Source organism: Lepisosteus platostomus, chromosome 6 (genome assembly GCF_059453375.1).
Source record: "Lepisosteus platostomus isolate fLepPlt1 chromosome 6, fLepPlt1.hap1, whole genome shotgun sequence".
Lineage (NCBI taxonomy): Eukaryota > Metazoa > Chordata > Actinopteri > Semionotiformes > Lepisosteidae > Lepisosteus > Lepisosteus platostomus.
Genome location: NC_142616.1, coordinates 42555522 through 42576185, shown reverse-complemented (window position 1 = coordinate 42576185; position 20664 = coordinate 42555522). Strand labels below are relative to the sequence as shown.

The 20664-nt window shown below is 44.3% G+C and overlaps 1 protein-coding gene across 1 annotated transcript in view; it reads left to right on the top strand.

Moving 5' to 3' along the window:
- The first annotated feature begins 644 nt into the window (after positions 1-644).
- The window catches only part of bms1 (BMS1 ribosome biogenesis factor), a 32047-nt gene continuing 12027 nt past the window's right edge, over positions 645-20664 (top strand). Inside the window, exons 1-17 of the mRNA XM_088635902.1 lie at positions 645-803; positions 2082-2265; positions 4620-4810; positions 5391-5470; positions 6983-7171; positions 7987-8129; positions 9034-9155; positions 9663-9856; positions 10281-10420; positions 11705-12381; positions 12642-12743; positions 14950-15110; positions 15466-15547; positions 16386-16468; positions 17457-17633; positions 17938-18126; positions 19084-19264. Of these exons, the coding sequence (XP_088492028.1) occupies positions 2090-2265; positions 4620-4810; positions 5391-5470; positions 6983-7171; positions 7987-8129; positions 9034-9155; positions 9663-9856; positions 10281-10420; positions 11705-12381; positions 12642-12743; positions 14950-15110; positions 15466-15547; positions 16386-16468; positions 17457-17633; positions 17938-18126; positions 19084-19264 (2887 nt within the window). The 5' untranslated portion in view covers positions 645-803; positions 2082-2089. The remainder of the gene's footprint in view (positions 804-2081; positions 2266-4619; positions 4811-5390; positions 5471-6982; positions 7172-7986; positions 8130-9033; positions 9156-9662; positions 9857-10280; positions 10421-11704; positions 12382-12641; positions 12744-14949; positions 15111-15465; positions 15548-16385; positions 16469-17456; positions 17634-17937; positions 18127-19083; positions 19265-20664) is intronic.

Below are 20664 nucleotides of genomic sequence, written 5' to 3'. Positions count from 1 at the left end.
TGGCTAGAGTAATGAAGCCATCAATGAATTGGCTTCATTACTCTGCTCTCATCCCCACTGATAGCTGATGTGTGGTGAGCGTTCTGGCGCACTATGGCTGCCGTCGCATCATCCAGGTGGGGCTGCACATTGGTGGTTGTAGAGGAGAGTTCCCATTACCCGTAGAGCGCTTTGAGTGGAGTGTCCAGAAAAGCCCTATATAAGTGTAAGCAATTATTATTATTATTTTCTAGATCCTGATAATACATAAGACAGTGTCCTCAAAACTGGGTTTTAATTTGTTTTAAAACTAATTTACTTCAATTGACTTATTTGAAAAATGTAATAAAAGTCAGAACCAAAATATAAAATAACATGAATTAATAATATAGACAGCTACCAAATCTTCGAACATATTGGAAAACACTGTCTTGTGATCCGTTTCAAATGGTATGTACAAAAGGATGCATAATAATATTACTGAAGACGATTATTATTAAATATTTTTAAATGCAAAAATATTTTTAATGGAATGAACTATTAACATTAAAATCTAAATTATTTCCAGAGATTTCATGAAAGGTACTTGCCGAACATGCGGAACTAATGTGTACAGGCAAAAAAGATGTTTGTTTCTCACCGGAGAGGAATGTCTGCGCAAGTACTTCCGGTTGCCTTTTCCACATGTGAAAATAGCAGAGTACTTTGAAAAGCGAGGAGGTTGTTGGAGTGTGGTTGGTATTGGAAAGATTGGCAGTACTGGAGACGGATTAATAGAAACCGGAGAGCGGCGATTTCTGAACAGAAGTCGGAGCCGTCTGACGGTAAAGTAAAATGCCTCGAAGGTTAAATTGCAACACTTTAAAGCATCCAGCAACGTGGTGTTAGCGTATTGTATCCTACCCTTTATGGGTAGGCGAGTGACATAAGGTAGTTTTAAGTTTATATCATGCAAGTATATAATTTAACATCATAGTGTTAGCTTTAACATTGTATTGTAATACAGTATATCCTTTATTTTGCAAAGAATGCAAAGAAATATTCACGGAGTTGTTCTGCGTATGGGACAAACTTCATCTCCTCATTCTTCCTTTGCAACTCACGTGCAAATATTATTCAGTACAACAGTAAGAATTCGTTTAGATATTATGTAAGTTTTTGTGTTTCATGTTTGCAACGGACGGTCACTCACGAACTTGTTCTGTGTAGTTTCTGTATGTGTAAAAACATAGCTGCTTTGATGTAAAATACAGTTCTAAGAATAAAGTATTGTATTGTAAGAATAGAGTGAGAACCTGACATTAAAAGGCAGCAGTGCTAAGTGTCACGGGACAATGCTGACCTCTTAATACATACACTAATAAAATGAAAATCGCTTGTGGAATCTTTGGATCATAATCATAACTGAGACTTATTACTTGAACTAGACTTGAAATTGGGTCTTTGGGGAGGCCAGATTGTCTAATCCCTGGGTGGAATTTGGTCAGTACACCAGGGTAAACACCCCTACTCTTTTGATCAGGGCCATGTGGATCTTTAATGAGTTAATAGTCATGAGCTCAAGTCTCCTCCATGCTCATGAATGTTACCATGTTTAGGCATTGGTTTGGACATTCTGGTTCACAAGGAAGAGAACAACCTAGTGGGTCATCAACGAGACTTATAACAGCAACCAGTACTGGTTTCCAGTACTGCCGAGGCCTTAGCCTTACCTATCCTCTGAGATCTCTCCAGATCTGGCTACAATATGGCAATGCTGCTGTCAGGGCGGGAAACCTTTTTTTAAAACTGATAATAGTGTTTCTTAAGAATGTGCAAAGTTTCATTACTGAAATGTGTTTAATTTTGTTTGAATTTGAATGAATTGAGCCGAGAGCATAGTAATCCTAAGGATACTTACGATGTCTTTCTCGATAGAATAAAGGGTTCATTTCTGTATGTAAGAATTGTTTTTCCATTTTGTGGGCTTTGTAGTGCAATCAGTATGAAAGGAGATGGGTGCCATGTCTGTTTAGAGACATTTTTTGTTGCGCACAGACAGACTGGAGCTCTTTCAATATCGTGAGACTCCAGTGTTGACGGTGGGGTTGTGCACGTGGCAGGTGTGACGATGGAGGCGAAGGAGCACAAGAAGCACCAGAAGAAGCAGAGTGGCCCCAAGGCGGCCAAGAAGAAGAACAGGAAGAAGCAGGAGGATGGAGTGGAGCCGGAGAAGGATGAGAGGAAGAGGAACCCCAAGGCCTTTGGGGTGCAGTCCGTTGTCCGTATGGCCAGGACCTTCCACAGGTTGGTGCTTATTGAGTGTGCAGCTGGAGCCTTGTGTTGTGTTGTAATGAGGTATGGTATGGAAGAACAGTGGTTAGCACTGCTGTCTCATATTGCTGGGGCCCCGGGTTCAGTTGGGGACTTGGGGTGCTATCTGCAGGGTTAATTTAATGTTCTCACCATGTTTCATGGGTTTCCTCTGGATGCTCCAGTTTTCTCCCAGAGTCCATAAATATGCTGGTAGGTTAATTGGCTTGTGGGAAAATTGGCCCTGGTGTGAGTGTGTGTCTTGTCTGCGATGGACTGGCGTCCCATCCAAGCTGTTTCCCGCCTTGTGTCCGTTGCTTGGTGGGATAGGCTTCAGTTCAACGTGACCCTGAAGAAGCAGTTCGAAAATGGATGGATATAATTAGGTAAAGCCAGACATTGACGATTTTTTCCTTGTGGGGGAGTGAGGGAGATTCTTGAATGGGTGTCATGGTTTTGTTGCTCAAAAGTGCCAGGCCTCAGTGAGGTGTTAATGGGTAAAACTTTACTGCACCGACAGAGAATGTGCTGATGGCTTGTTAAAATGTGTTGTGTTTATTCGGACATTTGTTTACACAGTGATACCTGTTTGGAAGTAATTAAGGGGGCAGGTAGAATGATGTAAGGAGAGCTGAATGTTACAACAGAAAGAAAACTTTCTCTAGCTCTACAAAGGTCAACGAGAGTTTGCCCCTTGACTTTCGGATTTCTTTCAGATTCTGACTTTCAGAATATGCTTTTACAACTCATGAATAGCGAACTGCCAGTGCACGCTCTCAAGGCAGGTGCAGTCAGATCTCCAGAAATGTTCAGGCTTGTGGATACATGCTGGTGTACCCTAAAGATGAGGGAATGCTTTATTTTAGTGTCTATCTTAGTGTATGCTGCCCAGAGTCCCCTCACTCAGGCACATCCAAATTTATCCTTCCTTTCTAATTCAAAATATTATGTGCTTTATTGTGCTGTCACAATGTAGTCTTTGTGTCTTAGAATGGAATGTTTTCCCATTCTAAATAAATCCCCAAAATAAAGAAATAAATGCGATGCATCTATATTTTATTTGATGGAGCTTCTAGAGCAGGAGTTAGCAACTTATGACACACAAGCCATTATTTTCACATAAAAGCATTTTCAACTGCACGCGAAACGAAAGTGGTACATGCACAGAGAAATTAAGTTAAAAACTATAAAACCTATGCATTATTTTAAGCGAGCTAGCCTATTGTTTTCACAGTAAAGCTTGCAATGTTTGTTGCTGATAACATCTTTTACAGTTAAGTGTAAGGTCAGACATTTTGGACAAAATGGTGGTTGCAGAAAAAGCAAAGCTAGGTTCACTGATTTTAGCCCCACTGTAGAGAAGACAGTAGATTTGTTTAACCTAATGACTGTGATTTTGTGCTTTATGTTGTGAGTGCATTGTCGCACATCAAGTGTTGAGACAAAACACGACAAACACTTCAGGGATGCAATCAAGATTTTTTTTTGCCAGATAATGGTCAAAACTACATGAACTGGACTATAAAAATGGATTGCAAAACTAAAGGTTTCTAGTCGACGGCACCGCCGGTATAAGTGAACTCAACCTTTGTCTGCATGGTGGAGATCGCACTGTTATCAGGGTGTTTTTGAAACATGGTTTGGAGTCCATATGTGAGAACTAGCATCAGATTTTTATTTTGTCAGATTTCAGGATTTCCAGTGCTTTGGCCCAATGGTTCTTTTTCTGATTAAACCAGGCAGCCTGGATACTAGTGACATCATTTTCAAAAAAATGATTCAGTGGGTGTTTAGGATTTTGAAATGTAGCTAATTGAGTTACAGTGCTCAGACTAAGGAAACCCAAAGTTCTGGGATCTGCAAAACGCATTTGAGGCAACTGAAAGCGATCACAGCATCTCTATCCTGTCCTGTTGGAAGCCCCTTCTAGTGAAATTTGATTGTTTAAAAAAACTGGAATTGGCACATGTTTCCTCTACTAGAGCCCTGGAAAAAAGTTCAACAGCTGAGGTGGAAGATATCTCTTAAAGATTCTTTCCTTAAATAAATCCCTTCTTTGAGGCTTTTCCTACAGAAAGAGCTGGGTGCTGTGGGAGAAAATATTCAAACACTTTAAAAAAAACCTCCATTCACACAGGACTAATGAGGCTTGACTCTCTCTGCTCTCTTGACTCTTTTGGTGCATCTGAGTCATAATCTGTATTTTCTAGTAGCGTATGCTTGGAAGTTCCATTTTGCTTCCCTTTTTATTTTACGTGAAAGTACTGTTTTTTGCCCATTCCAATGTGTAAATGTGTATCTCCCTAACTGCCTGACTTCCTCTCTCTCACCTCTGCCCCCCCCCCTAGGACCCAGGATCTGAAGACCAAGAAGCATCACATTCCCCTGGTGGACCGTATGCCCCTGGAGCCGCCCCCTGTTGTGGTGGTGGTGGTAGGACCCCCACGCGTGGGCAAGAGCACCTTGATCCGCTGCCTGATTAAAAACTTCACCCGGCAGAAACTCAGTGACATCTGTGGCCCCATCACGATCGTGTCTGGTGAGGGACCATTTAAGGATGGCCTGAACCATCGGCTAATTAAAAGGCATGCTGTGCTGGTGGTTCTGTTTTACACAGAGATTACGGAAATATGCCAGTGCAAAAGACCATGATATAGAGCCCTGTCCTTTTAAAGTGAACTCTCCTTAACATCCGGAATTCTGCAGTTTTCCCCCAGAAGTTATCAACACTTGTTGTATTTCTATCAGCCCTCAAATGAACATCCGCGTAAGACTCTCCAAGACAGACAAGTCTAAAATGCCGAATGCTGCCTATGTCTGGTGGCTCTTTTTCTAATATCATGTTAATACGATCTTTGTTTTTACAATCTGTTAATGTGGCAGGGATCCATGTTTAGGATTGCTACACCTAGTAAGAAGGATACGTTTTATTCTTCAACCAGGGCTTGACAGCATTACCTAGTTTAATTTATTTAATTGTACTCGTAAAAAAGTGTTTAATGAGGAAGGTTCACACAGACATTGCTTAAAAACCCCTTCATCACGTGCTGTACTCTGGTCATTTTTTTTAAAGCATTGCATTACCAGACATCATCTTTGTCTTCTCTTTGTGTTCTCAGGAAAGAAGAGGCGCCTCACGTTCGTGGAGTGTGGCAGTGACATCAACACCATGATCGACCTGGCCAAAGTGGCAGACCTGGTGAGTGGGCCGAGGAAAAGGCATCAAGGGAATAAACAGCTGTTGTGTCTTCACAACTCATGGGCTGCTCTTACAACAAGCTTTTCTCAGGGGGGATGAAAGGCACTGTACTTTCTGTGTACTGGACAAGTTAAATTGTCATGAAGTATTTCACCCCTTTTGTGTATAGTATCCTGTTACAGGGACAAGTGAAAAATAAAAACAGAAAATAACTACCATTATATATAACCTGAAACCTTGCTAGTGGATGCCTACAAAGAAGTCTCCACCTTTGAGATTGACCAGATTTGTTTTGCTGTTTGAAGTGACTAAAATCTTTTTATTCTTAAAAGCTTAAATTGCAAGATGACTTCTTAGAGTGATGCCATTTCTCCCACTTATAAAGCAGCTTAAAAAAGGGCTTGAATTGAAAAATATCAGAAGTAATTCACCAGTTCATACATGAAAGGGTTTTTGTTTTACTTGTGTGAGACCCAAGAAAGATGGAATTTGTGTAATTCAGCCAGAGCGAGTAGGTTTTTTCAACTGCATTCTTCCCCATCTTATTAGATTCACATGTTTGAAAAACTACACAGCTCAGTGTATGAGAGCATATCCAGTGTGATGAATAAGTGAGCCTGCATCTGTGTTATAGACACTGGTGTGCATTTAAAAACTGGGTATTATGTTGTTTTTTCGGAACTACTCCTGTTGGAATTCAGTGCTTGCTTTTCAAGCTTGCTCTCTCTTAGGATGTCCCTAGTGTTTAAATCACTAATTGTGATTTAAAGTATTTAAATTTCACCAGTCATAGCTGATGAATTGAACACATTTCATTTGTTCTCAATTTGGAGGCAATTTAAAAGATTATTTTCTGACTGGATGAAACTGTATGCAGAATTCCAACAGTAGTACAGGGGCAGCAGTGTGGAGCACTTTAGGGATTTGGACTCAAAACTAGAAGGTTGCAGGATCAAATACCAGGTGATACTGGTAAAACACCCATGTGTCGTAGCTGAGTGTAAAAGTAATTAGCTAAATATATTAGTTACTAGAAATTACACTTTGGGATGCTAAGTATTGTACTATCTGCATGGAGTTTGTGTGTTCTTCAAATGGCCATGTGGGTTTCCTCAGTCTGAACACATACTGGCAGGTTAATTGGCTTCTGGGTAAGTTGGCCCTGTTGTGAGTGTGTGTGTCTGTGTTTAAGTCTGTCTGCCCTGGACTGGCATCCCGTCCAGTGTACAGTATATTCCGCCTTGCACTATTGCTTGTTGGGTCCAGCTCCCCTAAATTAGATGAATTAATTGAAATTACTCTTTTGCTATACACCCTGTGCAGGAAAAGACCCTGAGCAGATTCCAGCTCCCTTAGTCTTCGGTTGAATAGATCCTGTTTTGTCAGCAAGACTCGAACCAGTTCACATGCTGATCACCTCAGGCTTTTAAACTTGTGATATCTGCTGAAGGAAATCTCATGCCCATCTTCCAGTCATGGGTCAGTTTGTTCTAACTGCACCTGTCCTTGCAGGTCCTGATGCTCATAGATGCCAGTTTTGGCTTTGAGATGGAGACCTTCGAGTTCCTCAACATCTGCCAGGTCCATGGGTTTCCTCGCATCATGGGCGTCCTCACACACCTGGACTCCTACAAGAACAACAAGCAGCTGCGCAAGACCAAGAAACGCCTCAAACATCGTTTCTGGACTGAGGTTTACCAGGTGGGTGAGACAGACAGGGTTGGATGTGATTCTGAGCCTTGTCTCCACTTGTCTGGTTAGAGTAAGAGGCTTCCACTGTCTGTGTGTCTGTGTCTCATGGAGAGCAAGCTGGGGTATGCGAAAAGAGGAATTCCTAATGCAAGAAATTGTATATGGCTAATAAAGTGATCTGATCTGACTACATCTGTGGTCCACATCATCCAGTGTTGTTTTGTATCTTCCGTGAAGGTGGGCCAGACATCTGTGATTGGAAATTTCTAAACACAAAGCCTCTTTTCCTTTCTGTTTAAAAGTAAATTGGAGTCAAGAGGAGATGCAGCAGAGGAAGACTTAATAGCAAAATAGTGGTACAAATATAACTGATTAAATAAAGAGCCCCTGTGAGATTATTTCTTAATCATGGCAATCCGGGGAGACAAATAGCAAGGTATGGAGTCTAAGGAAAAAATATAAGTTGATGCTAATAAAGCATTTGTTATGTAAATTGTATGCAAATACAATGGTCTTGAGAGCATTCTTCTCTTTTCCAAAGGATTATATAGTGTGTGAGCTGGGAGATTAAACCTTATACTCAACTGAATATGTGCTTAGGAGGCAACTGTAATTGTATCAATTCTGTTTTGTCAACAAGCATAATGTTTTTGCAAGACTTTCCGATGGCCGTATAAAAACTATCCAGAACCAGCTTTAGCTGTTTTCTGATGGAAGTGAGCGAAATGGGGAGCTCTTTGTGTCCTCATGTTTCTTCAGGTGCTGTTGTGTTGATGCGGAGAGGTTTCTAATCCTGTTGTCCTTTTGCCTGCCTGTCTGCTCAGGGTGCCAAGCTGTTCTACCTGTCTGGGATGGTGCACGGGGAGTATCAGAAGCAGGAGGTGCGCAATCTGGGCCGCTTCATCTCCGTGATGAAGTTCCGCCCTCTGGTGTGGCAGACCTCCCACCCGTACGTGCTGGCAGACCGGTGAGTGAAGCTGGAGAGAGTTTGGGGAGTGATGGAGAGCTGACAGGGAGACCACAGTACGCCATGCAGGTCTTTAATGGTCGCAGTGATTTTAGGTCAAATCATGCTGGCTCTGCTGTTCGCTGAGCCCTGGCTTGTTGCCCTCGTTGCTGAAGCTGATCTGAAGAAGTTGCTGCAGAGTAATGTAGCATGTTACTGTTACTTAGAATGGAAATGGAAAGCATAATGATATAGGAAATTGATCCATCACTGGCTGTGTTTGCTACTAAGTTCTAGTGATGCAAAAGAAATGGGTTGCTCTTGTGCTATAGGCTGAGGAAACGCTGGCCAACTCAAAGTCATCCGTAAGTGTTGGTGTCTGCAGATTGTACTTCACTGCTCTGGGAATCCCTCACAGTCACCTGAGTGGGTTTGACCTGGATGGATTGACACTGGTTGGAACCAGCGTCAATTGGACCATGTGAACCCATCAGGGCTCTTTCGTTGGTGATCAACTTGGGAACCTGAAAATATGTATTTTTGGCTTTGGCTTTAAAATGCTCACAAGTTTTTGGACCTAGTTCAGCAGTGGCAGTTACTCATTGTATGCTGCTCATCACCATGTTTGTGTTTTCCAGTTATGTGCAGAATTTAGGAAAAGCAGAACCCTGGGTCCCTTGAAATGGGAATCACAGGTCCCGCGGCAGAACTTCACATCTGTATCCAATGTCCAGAGGCAGTTTTGTCGACTCTTGGTTTGTGGAGCTGCTGTGACTTAGTGGGAGTTTTGAGTATTGCTTAGTGCAGTGCCCCACACGTTCAGTTCAAGCCTGGAAGTGCAGATCAATGGGAAAGCAGAAAATCACATGTGCCGAACACACGCAACAAAAGATATCTGCAATCTGATCCTTTGTTTTCTCTTCAGCATGGAGGACCTGACAGACCCTGAGACTCTGAGAGTGGACCCTAAGTGTGACCGCAGAGTGTGCCTCTATGGCTACCTGCGAGGGACATACATGAAGAACCAAAGCCAGGTTCACATCCCAGGTAAGTCATGGAAACTTAAAGTGCAGTAGGAGAGGAAGAAACTGAAGAACAGTACTAGATAGGCAAAGAATGATGCAGGACAGCAAAAAAAGACGACGAGCAGGAAGTGGGTTAACAAGACAAGACAAGGCAGGCTCTGCTGAAATCCAGAACCATTTTTTTCCCCAGAGTTTAGTTTTAAACAAGTTTAAGACACTGCAAACTCATAAGAGTTCCAGTAGACTCTAGGGGTCACTGTTGCACAGTAAGAAAATCCAGGTCGATTTTCAGAGTGCTTTGCTGTGATACGTCTTGTCCATTTGTGTCTGCCTTTTGAAAATCCTTGTTGCCGTCAGTCTGAGTTCAAACCAGAGATTTCTAAACTGCGGAGACTCCAGCTGCCGTCTGGATGGAGTCCTTTTCCCCTTTTCAGTAACTGGGCCTCCACTATAGAGTTGTTTTAACTGATTGGACGTGCTGTGAGGACCCAGTGTTGTTTCATCGCCCTGCTCTGCGTGCCCTCTGCAGGAGTGGGGGACTACACGGTGGCCGATGTGAGCTTCCTGCCCGACCCCTGCCCTTTGCCCGAGGAGCAGAAGAAGCGCGCCCTCAACGAGAAGGAGAGGCTGCTGTATGCACCGCTGTCGGGCGTGGGTGGGGTGGTGTACGACAAGGACGCTGTCTACATTGACCTTGGAGGCAGCCATGCTGCCGAGGAGCAGGTAGGACCACACACCACTTCCACACAGATCTTCTCTCCTGACCTTCTGCTTTGCCCTGCTTGAGGAACACCCTTATCCTAAAATAGGACAGTTCTATAGAACGTTTAAAGCACTAAATGTTAAAAGTAGGTTGCAAGCTGACTCAAAAACCTGGAATGTCTGGGGAACCTACTGTTGAGAACCCCTATGTGTACGAGTAGAAAGATTTGAATGATTACCGTCCTAGTCTGAGTGCCCACATTACATCTGTTGTTCTTTAGAAACGGTTTCTTTGCAAAAATTGACAGCAGCTTACAAGATACAAATTCCTCTACGGTGCAATACAGGTACTAGGAAAAGGCAGACTTTCTTGTGGTCTTAGCATTACTTTAAGACCTTAAAATTTAAATCTGAAAGTACGTCCTGTGCCCTCTCTTTCTCACAGGACGAGCCCCGGCCCACCACAGAGCTGGTGCAGTCTCTCATCAGCACTCATGCCACCCTAGATGCCAAGATGGCTGCCAGTAAGGTGTCTTTGTTCACAGGCACTGCGGCACTGACGCCAGGGGAGGTCCAGGAGACCGGGTGGGTACTGGGAGTGTTATACAGCAACCTTGTGCAGTATAAGTAATGGGGGTTGCTGCTCACTATTTAATTATATTTGTATTATTATTTTATTTCCCCTGTTATGTTTGAATTTTTGAAGTACTCCTAGTGCGAACTAGAACTGAAAGTAATGATGAGACAAGTTGTCTGACCCTACCACCCTGGTAACAGCATGACGGTGATGAGATGATGATGCAGGTCAAACTCACCACTTTTTGTTTGATGAGCCCCACGGAGTTTTCAAGAAGATTAAAGACTAGAAGGTGGTGTAACTCTTCCTGAGACCACTGCAGGCTCACAGGATATGTTACACAGCAATGAGGCTGTATTTTGGGGAACTTTTTTTAAAATGACAGTCCTGTTGTATTTCCCATACTTGGTAGAATATTTACAAAAATGCTTTTTAAGCAGTACTATGAATGGGGCACATGGGTTGCTGAACAGGTGCTCAACTCACACCTCAGTTTAGTTTCTTTAGTCCAGAGATGCCTGCTTCCAACACTGACCCACACGGTAATGACAGAGTATTAAGCCAGTAATTTGTGACACTTTTCCAATGATTTTACATAATAAGGCTATGTGAAACATATTGCCACTTGGTTGGGTTTATTCCTGAATAAAATCTGGCCCTATAGCATTACCCAGCTTTTGCTGGAACTTTCCCAGTTTGGCTAAGAGCTGCTCATATTTGTTCAGGGATTTCTCAGCTAGGTGTCCAACAGGATTCCAGTGGCTTCAGTTTTACCTACTGAATAAGCCTTCACTGCTGCCAGTGACATCTGCCTCAATCTCACGTTTTGCTTTTTACTCTGCTGTTTGCACTATGGGGCTTTCAGTGTGAAGAACAAGTGGTTGAAAATAGTGTGTGTTCTGGAAGACGTGTATGTTGCCCTACTGATAGCTGGTGTGTGGTGAGCGTGTTGGTGCACTATGGCTGCCGTTGTATCATCCAGGTGGAGCTACACATTGGTGGTGGTGGAGGAGAGTGCTGTATAAGTGTATGGAATTATTATTATTATTATTAATCTGTCCTCTGCTGAAATTGGGGAAGTGATTAACTGATTTATTAAGCAACAGTGCCAATCATTATCTCAGAAATTCCTAAAGGAATTTATCATGAGGAAAACTTGAAATGTGCATATTATTGCCCAGTTATAACAAGTATATTTTCTGCTGCTATCAGGAGAGAGCGTTGTGTGATTTCGAGAACAGGAAGTAATGGATTTTCTTAACAATTTGTGCCTGTTTTTTGTAATGCGACAGAGAAAGCCAGGGACCCTCAGAGAGCAGAGTGTGGGATCCCCAGGCGCAGAGAGAGCGGAGGAAAGCTGTGTTTGCCGACGAAGAAGAGGATGAAGATGATGTGAGTGACGAGGATGGAGAGAGCGAGGAAGAGGAGGGCGGCGCTGAAGAAGAGAGTGAGGAAGAGAATGAGGAAGGGGAAGATGGAAAGGACCAAGATGATGGCAGAAGAGTAGAGAAAAAGACACGAGAGAAAGGCGCCCCCGTCCCTCTCAAGAGACAACGAGTGGAGGAGGAGGAAGAGAAGGGTGGGGTTGAGATCCCAGCTTTCGCAGACAGCGAGGATGAGCTAGAACTCAGTGAGGGTGAGGAAGAGAGTGAGGAGGATGAAGGTAATGAAGAGGAGGAGGGGAGTGAGGGGGATGAAGAGGAGGAGAGTGAAGAGGAGGGAGAGAGCGAAGGTGATGAAGAGGGAGAGGAGGCCAACGAGACTGAAGGAAGCAGTGATGCTGACACGGGGGGCCTGAGGCTGGCTGACTCTGGACACTGCTCAGAGGAGGAAGAGGAGTCGGAGACTGAAGAGGAAGGCCCTGTTGCTAAAAAAACCGACAGCAGTGTTCAGGAATCAAAAACGAAGCCCCAGAAGGAGACGCAGGAAAACATGGAAGTGGATGGAGAGCTGTGCTTTGAAACCGAAGGTGAGCTGTCTCTTTATTCTTGTGTTTTTCAGAGTTCAAGATTCTGAGGCCCAGTTTTCAAACTCGATTATGATCTAAAAGACTCGATCGTACATATTGTATCCACGTACTGTTGGTTACTTCTTTGTTCACAGAGCAGAGTCCTTGAAGTAAATGCTTTCAGCCTCTTTTATTTCTTTTGTCTCTCTAGCACTCTCTCTCCCTTCACTGACTCTCCTTAACTTGGCCTCTCTTTCTTTCGCTCACTGTCTCCACCTCAGGTGCTTTGCGGTGGAAGGAGGGGCTGGCACAGAAGGCAGCAGAAGCCTTTCTGCGGCAGCAGCGCACCACACCCAACCTGCGCAAGCTGGTGTATGGCACAAGTAAGTGTGAGGAGCTTGTACCCCTGCGGAACTCGGTACCGCCTCTCCAGCTACAGACATCCTGTGCCTGACATCCCGTCCTGTGTTTATTTCCTGTGCAGAGCCCTGTTGGGCTAAAAAAACTTCCCAAGCTTAGGAGAGTTGCCTATTTTTTGTTTTTGTTTTCCCATCACTGTTCTGAGCCTGGTGGTACAATTCAAACCAGGCCTTGCCTGGTGCATGAAACTTAGGCCTCAGGTGTACCTTGTGTGTGAGCTTGTTTGTTTTTTCTGCATCACTCTTCTGGTGATATAATTTGCACAGAATTCAGGTGCCATGTTCCAAGGCGATGGCAACCATTCATTTGCTTGCTTTCTTTCCCATCATTCTTCTGAATCTGATCATATAATTTAAATATCATTGTGCAACAAGAGCATCTGCATCAAGGTTAGCCATCAAGTCCCACTGTGATGGTGTTTTTTCTGGTCTGGGGTTTGTGCTGTGTAGCATACAATTTTTATCTGTGCCATGTTTGCTCTTTTCAATTCAGCTGCTCTGCAAAACAGTGCTTTGTTACCTGATTCATGCACTGCATTTACACGGCACAGACGGAAGGCATTTAGCATTCTGCATGCACATGTATGTGAACAATTCTAACATCTCTAAACCTGTGCAGCTTGGTCAATGTTTATTCAAAGAGTGAATGAATGTGGGTTTGGAGTTTTCTTGTGAGATTTTTGTAAGGGAGGTAGTGTTACAGTTTTATTTCTTTCAGACTTTTCTTTCAAACCAGGTTTCATGTATATTTTCCAGTCAGCTGTGTGCTGTGTATTTCCCAGCTAGATGTATTAGAGCTTACATATCCTTCAAAATGCTTAACAAAACTTAAACAAATTAGACCAAAAGCAGCCTTTCTTTTTTGAAGCCAGTGCCTGTGATTTCCTGCCTCTGGCTCAAGGAGTTGTGTATTCATTTTGTGGTAAAAGCCTTATAAGTTGTTGTGTTGTGTAGGTGCTTCGGAATTCCTTTAGCATATGGAAAATAAGAGGAATATCTCATCCATAAAATTCAAAATACATAAATTTTTTCAATATTCAATATTCTGAACAGGAGTGGAGTAGTAGTGGCCTTGTTACTGAATGCACTGCTCCTTTTGACAAATCTCACTGCTTTCTGGTCGCTACTCAGCCTGGGGGCCTTCGGACAGCTTTGTGAACCCATTGCAGGGAAGTGTAATGAGCCACAGACAGCCCATTTCCCTTCTCACACCTCTGAGAGTGCAGCATCATTTCCCCCTGGGGGTAAATTTCTTCCAGGGGGTAGACGAGGCGGGGGTGTGGCCAAGGGCTTGATTCCAAGCATGCTTCTGGTCAAATGGCTTCACTTTCCCACTGGGGGGTGTAGCACTTTTTACCCAGCGTGCCGCAGCACAGAGGTGTGAACGGCTGTGCCGAGGGATTTTGGAACAGTCCTAAATGGGGAAAAACAAAAAATGAATATATGAGATATGGCTTAGATCTATATATGGGTTTGGTAGAGTGACTAAAGTGTCATCTTGCTTGTTCAGTGAATAAACACAAGACCAAAGCCTGTGCTCAAAGACATGTGGGAGTTGCCGGGGTGGGGGTGCAGGCGCAGTGGTGATTTCTGGATGGCGTAACTGCGGAGCCAACCCGTCGTGCGCAAGGGGGACGTCCTGCGAATGGTGTGAAAGGTGTGCGGGTGAGAAGGGGTGCAGAGAATAAGGGAGGAGAAGAGCACAATGAAAGGCAAAGAAGGTCACCACACACCCAAGTAGAAGAGAGCGCAGACAAGACAGCATATTTAGTGGTATCATACATACCATACATTCTGAATCTGACGGCCATTTTCAGCAGCCTACCTGGACGAGCTTGGTTTTTCATACCTGAAAAAATGTTTTTCAAACGTCTGAGACGTTCTGAGAGAGGCTCGTGCATTACGGCCAGGGTAAGGTGACTACGCGGCGGCAAATATAAAATTGAACATAGAATTTTTGTATTTGTGTATCGTACTACTAATGATCTGGTCAGTGATCTATATGTGTAGGTAGGGAGGGAGTGGTGAATGTATAAATGTATAGAATTGTGTTGTGGGATGGATAACGGTTGAGAAACACTAGTTGAGTCTAGTGAGCAGTCTTCAGTCTTGGCAGAGCTGTTTTGGAGTGCTGTGTGATGTGGCTTAATAGATTTACCTTGCCCCACAGTGGCAGCTAAGGAAGAGATAAAGGATGAGGAAGAGGAGGAAGAAGAGCTGGGTGGTCTTTTCCGCGTCAGTCGCCCCGAGACAAGCAAGAAACGGCAGGCAGATGGGCTGGACTGTTCACGATACCCCCCGGATGGCATTCACAACTGGGACCAGGAGGAGGTAAGGACCAGGATCAGGAAGAAAGAGGAAATGCAGAGTATTAAATGAAGGTAGAGGAGGTGGGAGAGGGGAGATAGATGGGTGGTGAGTGTGCAATTTGAGAATGGAGAGTGAAGATGCCCTCTTTCTCTTAATTCTGAACCACAATACATTTGTCTGGCATCCCAGCCTCGCGCCTCACGCCTGATGCAGGTGCTGACGTGGAATGCTGGGTATGGGATCATGTGCACAGATTTGCTGCTGGACAGTTACACTCATTTTGATGGAGTTGGTAGTGGTGGGGAAGTGTGGTAGTTGCGTTTTTGGCAGCGGGCGCAGGAGCTGCAGGCGTGACCAATGGTTTTGATCATTGCAGATGCTGGAGTCTATCAAGGATTGCTTTGTGACAGGCAAGTGGGAGGCAGAGAAGGACGCCTCCACACTTCTGAAGGAGGACGGTGAGTTTCTTTATCCTACCTTTTCCACCCGCGCTCTCTTTCACAAACTCACTGCATTTACATGCAAGGAGGATTGCAGTTATGTATGAGATAATTACGTATTTTGACTGGGTGTCTTGTCCCATGTATAGAGTGCCATTCATGAATAATAATGTACAGCTGAGTTAGTCTGACACATAATATTAGCACTGGAGAAACAAAATCATACACATTTGATGCCTCATTTACACTCCCCGTTTCTGATACCTTAATGTACTCGAGTAACTTCTGTACAATACATTTAGTATTTTTTGTTGTCAGCAGGTATAATTGGCCTTTGCTGTTGCAATCTTTCTGTTCAGATGGAGCAGTTAATGAAATGCTAATTATTGTTGCTGTGGTACCATCCATGCTGTCCTCCATAACGATTTAGAACAGTTGTCGGGGAGAGCATTTTCAGTTTTTTTCACCCACAGCGGAGCAGGCCTTTCTTGTTGCATGTGCGTATTAACTCTTCAGCTTCTGGAGAATGGTGTAATCTCGGGTGGCATACAATGGCAGTTCCTTCACTTCTAGAAATGGCGATATTCAGCACTCATGCCAGCCCATGCCATCTCTCCTTGTTCCCGTCATCACTGTAACTCCTTCTGGTGGTTCCCACTCTCCCCATCGCCCACATACAGCAGGTCTCCCTGCAACCCTTACGAATCTGTCTAATTGCTTTCTTCGCTCAACAGGTTCTGCCGTCATGTGTCTGCTCTCGGTCACCGTGGTGTCCTGTCACACAGCTCTGCTCCTTTGCTCCTTCTCTGTGACTGACTTCTTCCCTCTCTCCCCCCTCCCCCCTCCCCTCCTCCAGAGGAGATGTACGGAGACTTTGAAGACTTGGAGACAGGGGAGGTGCACAAAGGACAGCCTGAGAAGATGGAGGACCAGAGTGAGGTGCTCAGTCTACTGTGGCTTTCTTCATTGCTCCTATAACATCAAATAGTAGTCACTTGGTACTCTCCTGGTTCATGTCCTAAAATTCCGCACTTCACAGAAACACTGTTGCCAAATTAAAATGCCTGTTGCGGTAGGCCTTCGTGTGAGAAGAGAATTATGACACTGGGTTTTCTCTGAAAGCTAATTGAATATTTCCTTAAAAGTCAGAGGTAGAGAGACCTATAAGTAAGAGGGAAAGAAAAAATGCCGAAAAGATGGTCTGTAATATGTATAGTTCCTTATTAGCGCCAGCAGGGGGATTATGTACTTGTGCTGTTAAGCTTTGTAGCTATGGAGTGGTGTGATACAGTTAGTGAGGAATGGGTGTTGGTCTTAACTGGAGGTTAATTTTAGGTCAAACTGATTAGATCATTTTCTGTGTCAAGAATGAATTCAGAACAACAACTTTGTCAGAAGGGTAGAAACCTTGTGTCTGCCTGTGCTATCCCTACAGGAGTGGGAGGGCACTACTGGAATTTACATTCCCCGAAATCTTGGAATTCATTGTACATGATTCACGGGAAAGAAGCTGCTGCTTCCTCCTGTGTTTCTGTCTTCCACTGCTGAGAGCTTTATTGTTTAACTTGTAAGACTGGTAATAAACATGCAGCAGTCTCAGCTTGGTGTTACAACTTTCTATGGGCCTATCTGCTGTCAAAATAGTATTAAATGTGTGTGTGTTTTACATAGCGTGTTTTATATACAGCTGGTGTTTTTGATTTTCAGATGCACATTATAATACTAATGTCTGCAATGGGACTCTTAAGGCCAGCCAGGAACAGCCTTGTTTTAATTTGCTGGCAGAAGAATGGGGCTGGAAGAGGGTCTATCTGATTAATAGCTTAACAAGATTAAATACTGTCACCTCTGGCAGTCAGTGAGTGCGAGGTGGAAATGGGCCTAAGAGAGGGGGTCTGAGTGTTTACTGTTATGCTTTGTTGGGCAGGAGAGTGGAGAGGAGGAGGAGGAGGAGGAAGGAAAGGGGGCTGATGAAGAAGAGGAGAAGCAGAAAGCCCGTCTGGAGAAGAAGCGGCGACTGAAGGAGCGGTTCAACTCGGAGTATGATGAGGGAGACGCCACCTACTTTGATGACCTCAAGGAAGAGATGCAGAGGCAGGCACAGGTCAGAGGTCAGGGGGCCGTAATTAGGGGATAGATAGGTTTATGAACCCTCTGAATCAGACAAGAAACTCAGGGGCATTTAAAGTCAAACTGGGGTGAACACTTTTTTGTATTTTCTTTTTGGGAATTTTTACCACTTTTCTCCTATATATAGAAAGATGCCAAAAATATTGAGAACTTATAAGTAGTAGAAACCTGGAAAACTTGATTTTGTTAATTGGTGATTGGCTGTAATAGAATCTTCTATATTAATGTGTGATAAGCAATACAGAATACATTACTAATGGTTTGCAATTCTCCTGCAGCTGAACCGGGCTGAGTTTGAGGACTTGGACGATGAGTTGAGGGTTCAGTACGAGGGTTTCCGGCCTGGGATGTATGTGCGTCTTGAAATCACTGGTCTTCCCTGTGAATTCGTCATGAACTTTGACCCCCACTATCCCGTTATCCTTGGAGGTCTGTGGGCCAGCGAAGGAAATGTAGGCTACCTGCAAGTGAGTGGTACCATGGGAGTTTGTGCACCTCTGAAAATAAGTGGCTTAGACAGTGCCTGAGGATGTCCTTAGATGTCCTTAGACTGCAGTCATCAGTGAACTTGAAGTTCTCACTGTCTCCTAATATTCACTTTTTTACTGTATTTTGAGCAATGGAACTTCCTGTCTGGCTTTGAACTTCATGTCTACTTGCTAGTACCAGTTTTCCAGTGATGTGCTCCAGTGTTTTCAGTAATCCTAGATATTGAAATATTGAATTTCTGACAGCAAATAGGGAAGAAATGTGCTTTTGCCACTGTAAGCATACTTACTGTTTTATTAGTAGGTAGTCCAAAAGCTCTATGATCACGGGTCCGAGCCTGAGTGATGTCTCTAGTCAACTGTAACCAGGATTTCCCAATGGGCTGAGCTCTCCCCAGCATAGAGTAGAGGCTCTCTTGGCTCTCAGTTGACACAGTGACCCCTGCGGCATCTGGGGGACTTGCAACCTTGGCAAAGCTGAACCTCCAGGATGTGTTGCCTGTGAGGTATTAACAGACGAGTGGCTCAAAGGCAGGCAGTCTGCTAAATCCATGAATGAGGAAATTCAGGCAGAGTGTGAGTGAGGGTGTGTCAAGCTTCAGGGTTCCATATCTTTCATCATGAAGCATGGCTGCTTATGTTTTCCAAGAACAGCTTTATCCTGCATTGCTGTTTTAATAATGAAGGGCAGGAAGTGTGGTGCATTTCTCAGGGCAGTTATCTGGAGTCATACGTTTCTCTTGAACTGCCTTGTTTCCACTCTCTGACGATTGCCCTCTGCAGGATGAGCGCACTGTTTTAAACAGCCCCTGTATTTACACTCTACACCCGTAAACTAGATGTGTCTAGTCTTAAGGTACATGCTGGAAAGGGGTTTCAGAAGTAAAGAGAGCTGGTTGATCTTGAGTTACCCAGACAGTCGCTGTGGTCTTCTAGATGCGTCTGAAGAAGCACCGCTGGTACGATCGCATCCTGAAGACACGGGACCCGCTGATCCTGTCTCTGGGCTGGCGCCGCTTCCAGACCATCCCGCTGTACCACATCGAAGACCACAATGGCCGACACCGCCTGCTCAAGTACACCCCGATGCACATGCACTGCGGAGCCACCATCTGGGGTGAGGACTCGGCGCTTGGGGTCCGTATAGACCCAGTGGCTCTGCTCGGACTGTGCAACAGTTCAGCTGGCAGTTTTTTAGAATTAATACTGGTTTTAGGTCAAAGACTTTGTTTGCTGTTATGTTTAGATCAGTACCTGGATTAGAGACCTCCTAGGAAAAACTAAGGTTGCTGCTGGAATAGGTGTGTGGGGCCAGTAGGGAGCACTCACAATGTAGTTTGTGTGGGTCGTAATGCGCCAGTACAGTGATGGGAACACTATAATGTAAAAAAAAACGCTGTCCTTTGAATGAAAGGTAAAACCGAAGTTCTGACTCTCTGTGGTCATTAAAAATCCCAGAGCATTTCTTGAAAAGAGTAAGGGTGTAACCCCAGTGTCCTGGCCAGATTTTCCACTGGTCTTTACCAGTCATGGCCTTCTAATAATCCCCATCTATGAATTGGGTTCATCACTCTGTTCTCCCCACTGATACCTGATGTGTGGTGAGCGTACTGGTGCACTTTGTCTGCCGTTGCATCATCCAGGTGGGGCTGAACACTGGTGATGGTAGAGGAGACACCCATTACCTGTAAAGCGCTTTGAGTGGAGTGTCCAGAAAAGTGCTATATAAGTGTAAGGATTTGTTATTATTATAAACTGAGCAACATTATGGAGAGCAGCTGGAAAACAGATCTCTCAGCCATGAAAGAACAAACACCCTCATTCGATAAAGGGCTGTGTGTGGAAAACTCTCAGATGTGATCAGGTAATGATCAGGTAATGCAGCCAGCAGCCATATCACCCTGCAACTCACTACTGGCAACCCACTGAAGCTAAGCAGGTGTGAGCCTGGTCAGTACCTGGATGGGAGACCTCCTGGGAAAAACTAAGGTTGCTGCTGGAAGAGGCGTTAGTGGGGCCAGCAGGGGGCGCTCACCCTGCGGCTCATGTGGGTCCTAATGCCCCAGTGTAGTGATGGGGACACTATACTGTAAACAGGCGCCGTCCTTCGGATGAGACGTAAAACCGAGGTCCTGACTCTCTGTGGTCATTAAAAATCCCAGGGTGTTTCTCGAAAAGAGTAGGGGTGTAACCCCGGCATCCTGGCCAAATTTCCCCATCGGCTGTTATCAATCATGGCCTCCTAACAATCCCCCTCTATGAATTGGCTTCATTACTCTGCTCTCCTCCCCACTGATAGCTGATGTGTGGTGAGCGTTCTGGCGCACTATGGCTGCCGTCGCATCATCCAGGTGGATGCTGCACATTGGTGGTGGTGGAGGGGATCCCCATTACCTGTAAAGCGCTTTGAGTGGAGTGTCCAGAAAAGCACTATATAAGTGTAAGCAATTATTATTATTATTATTATTAATGACAGGTTTGAACCCTGTTGCCCAGCTGTACTGTTACTAATAAAAA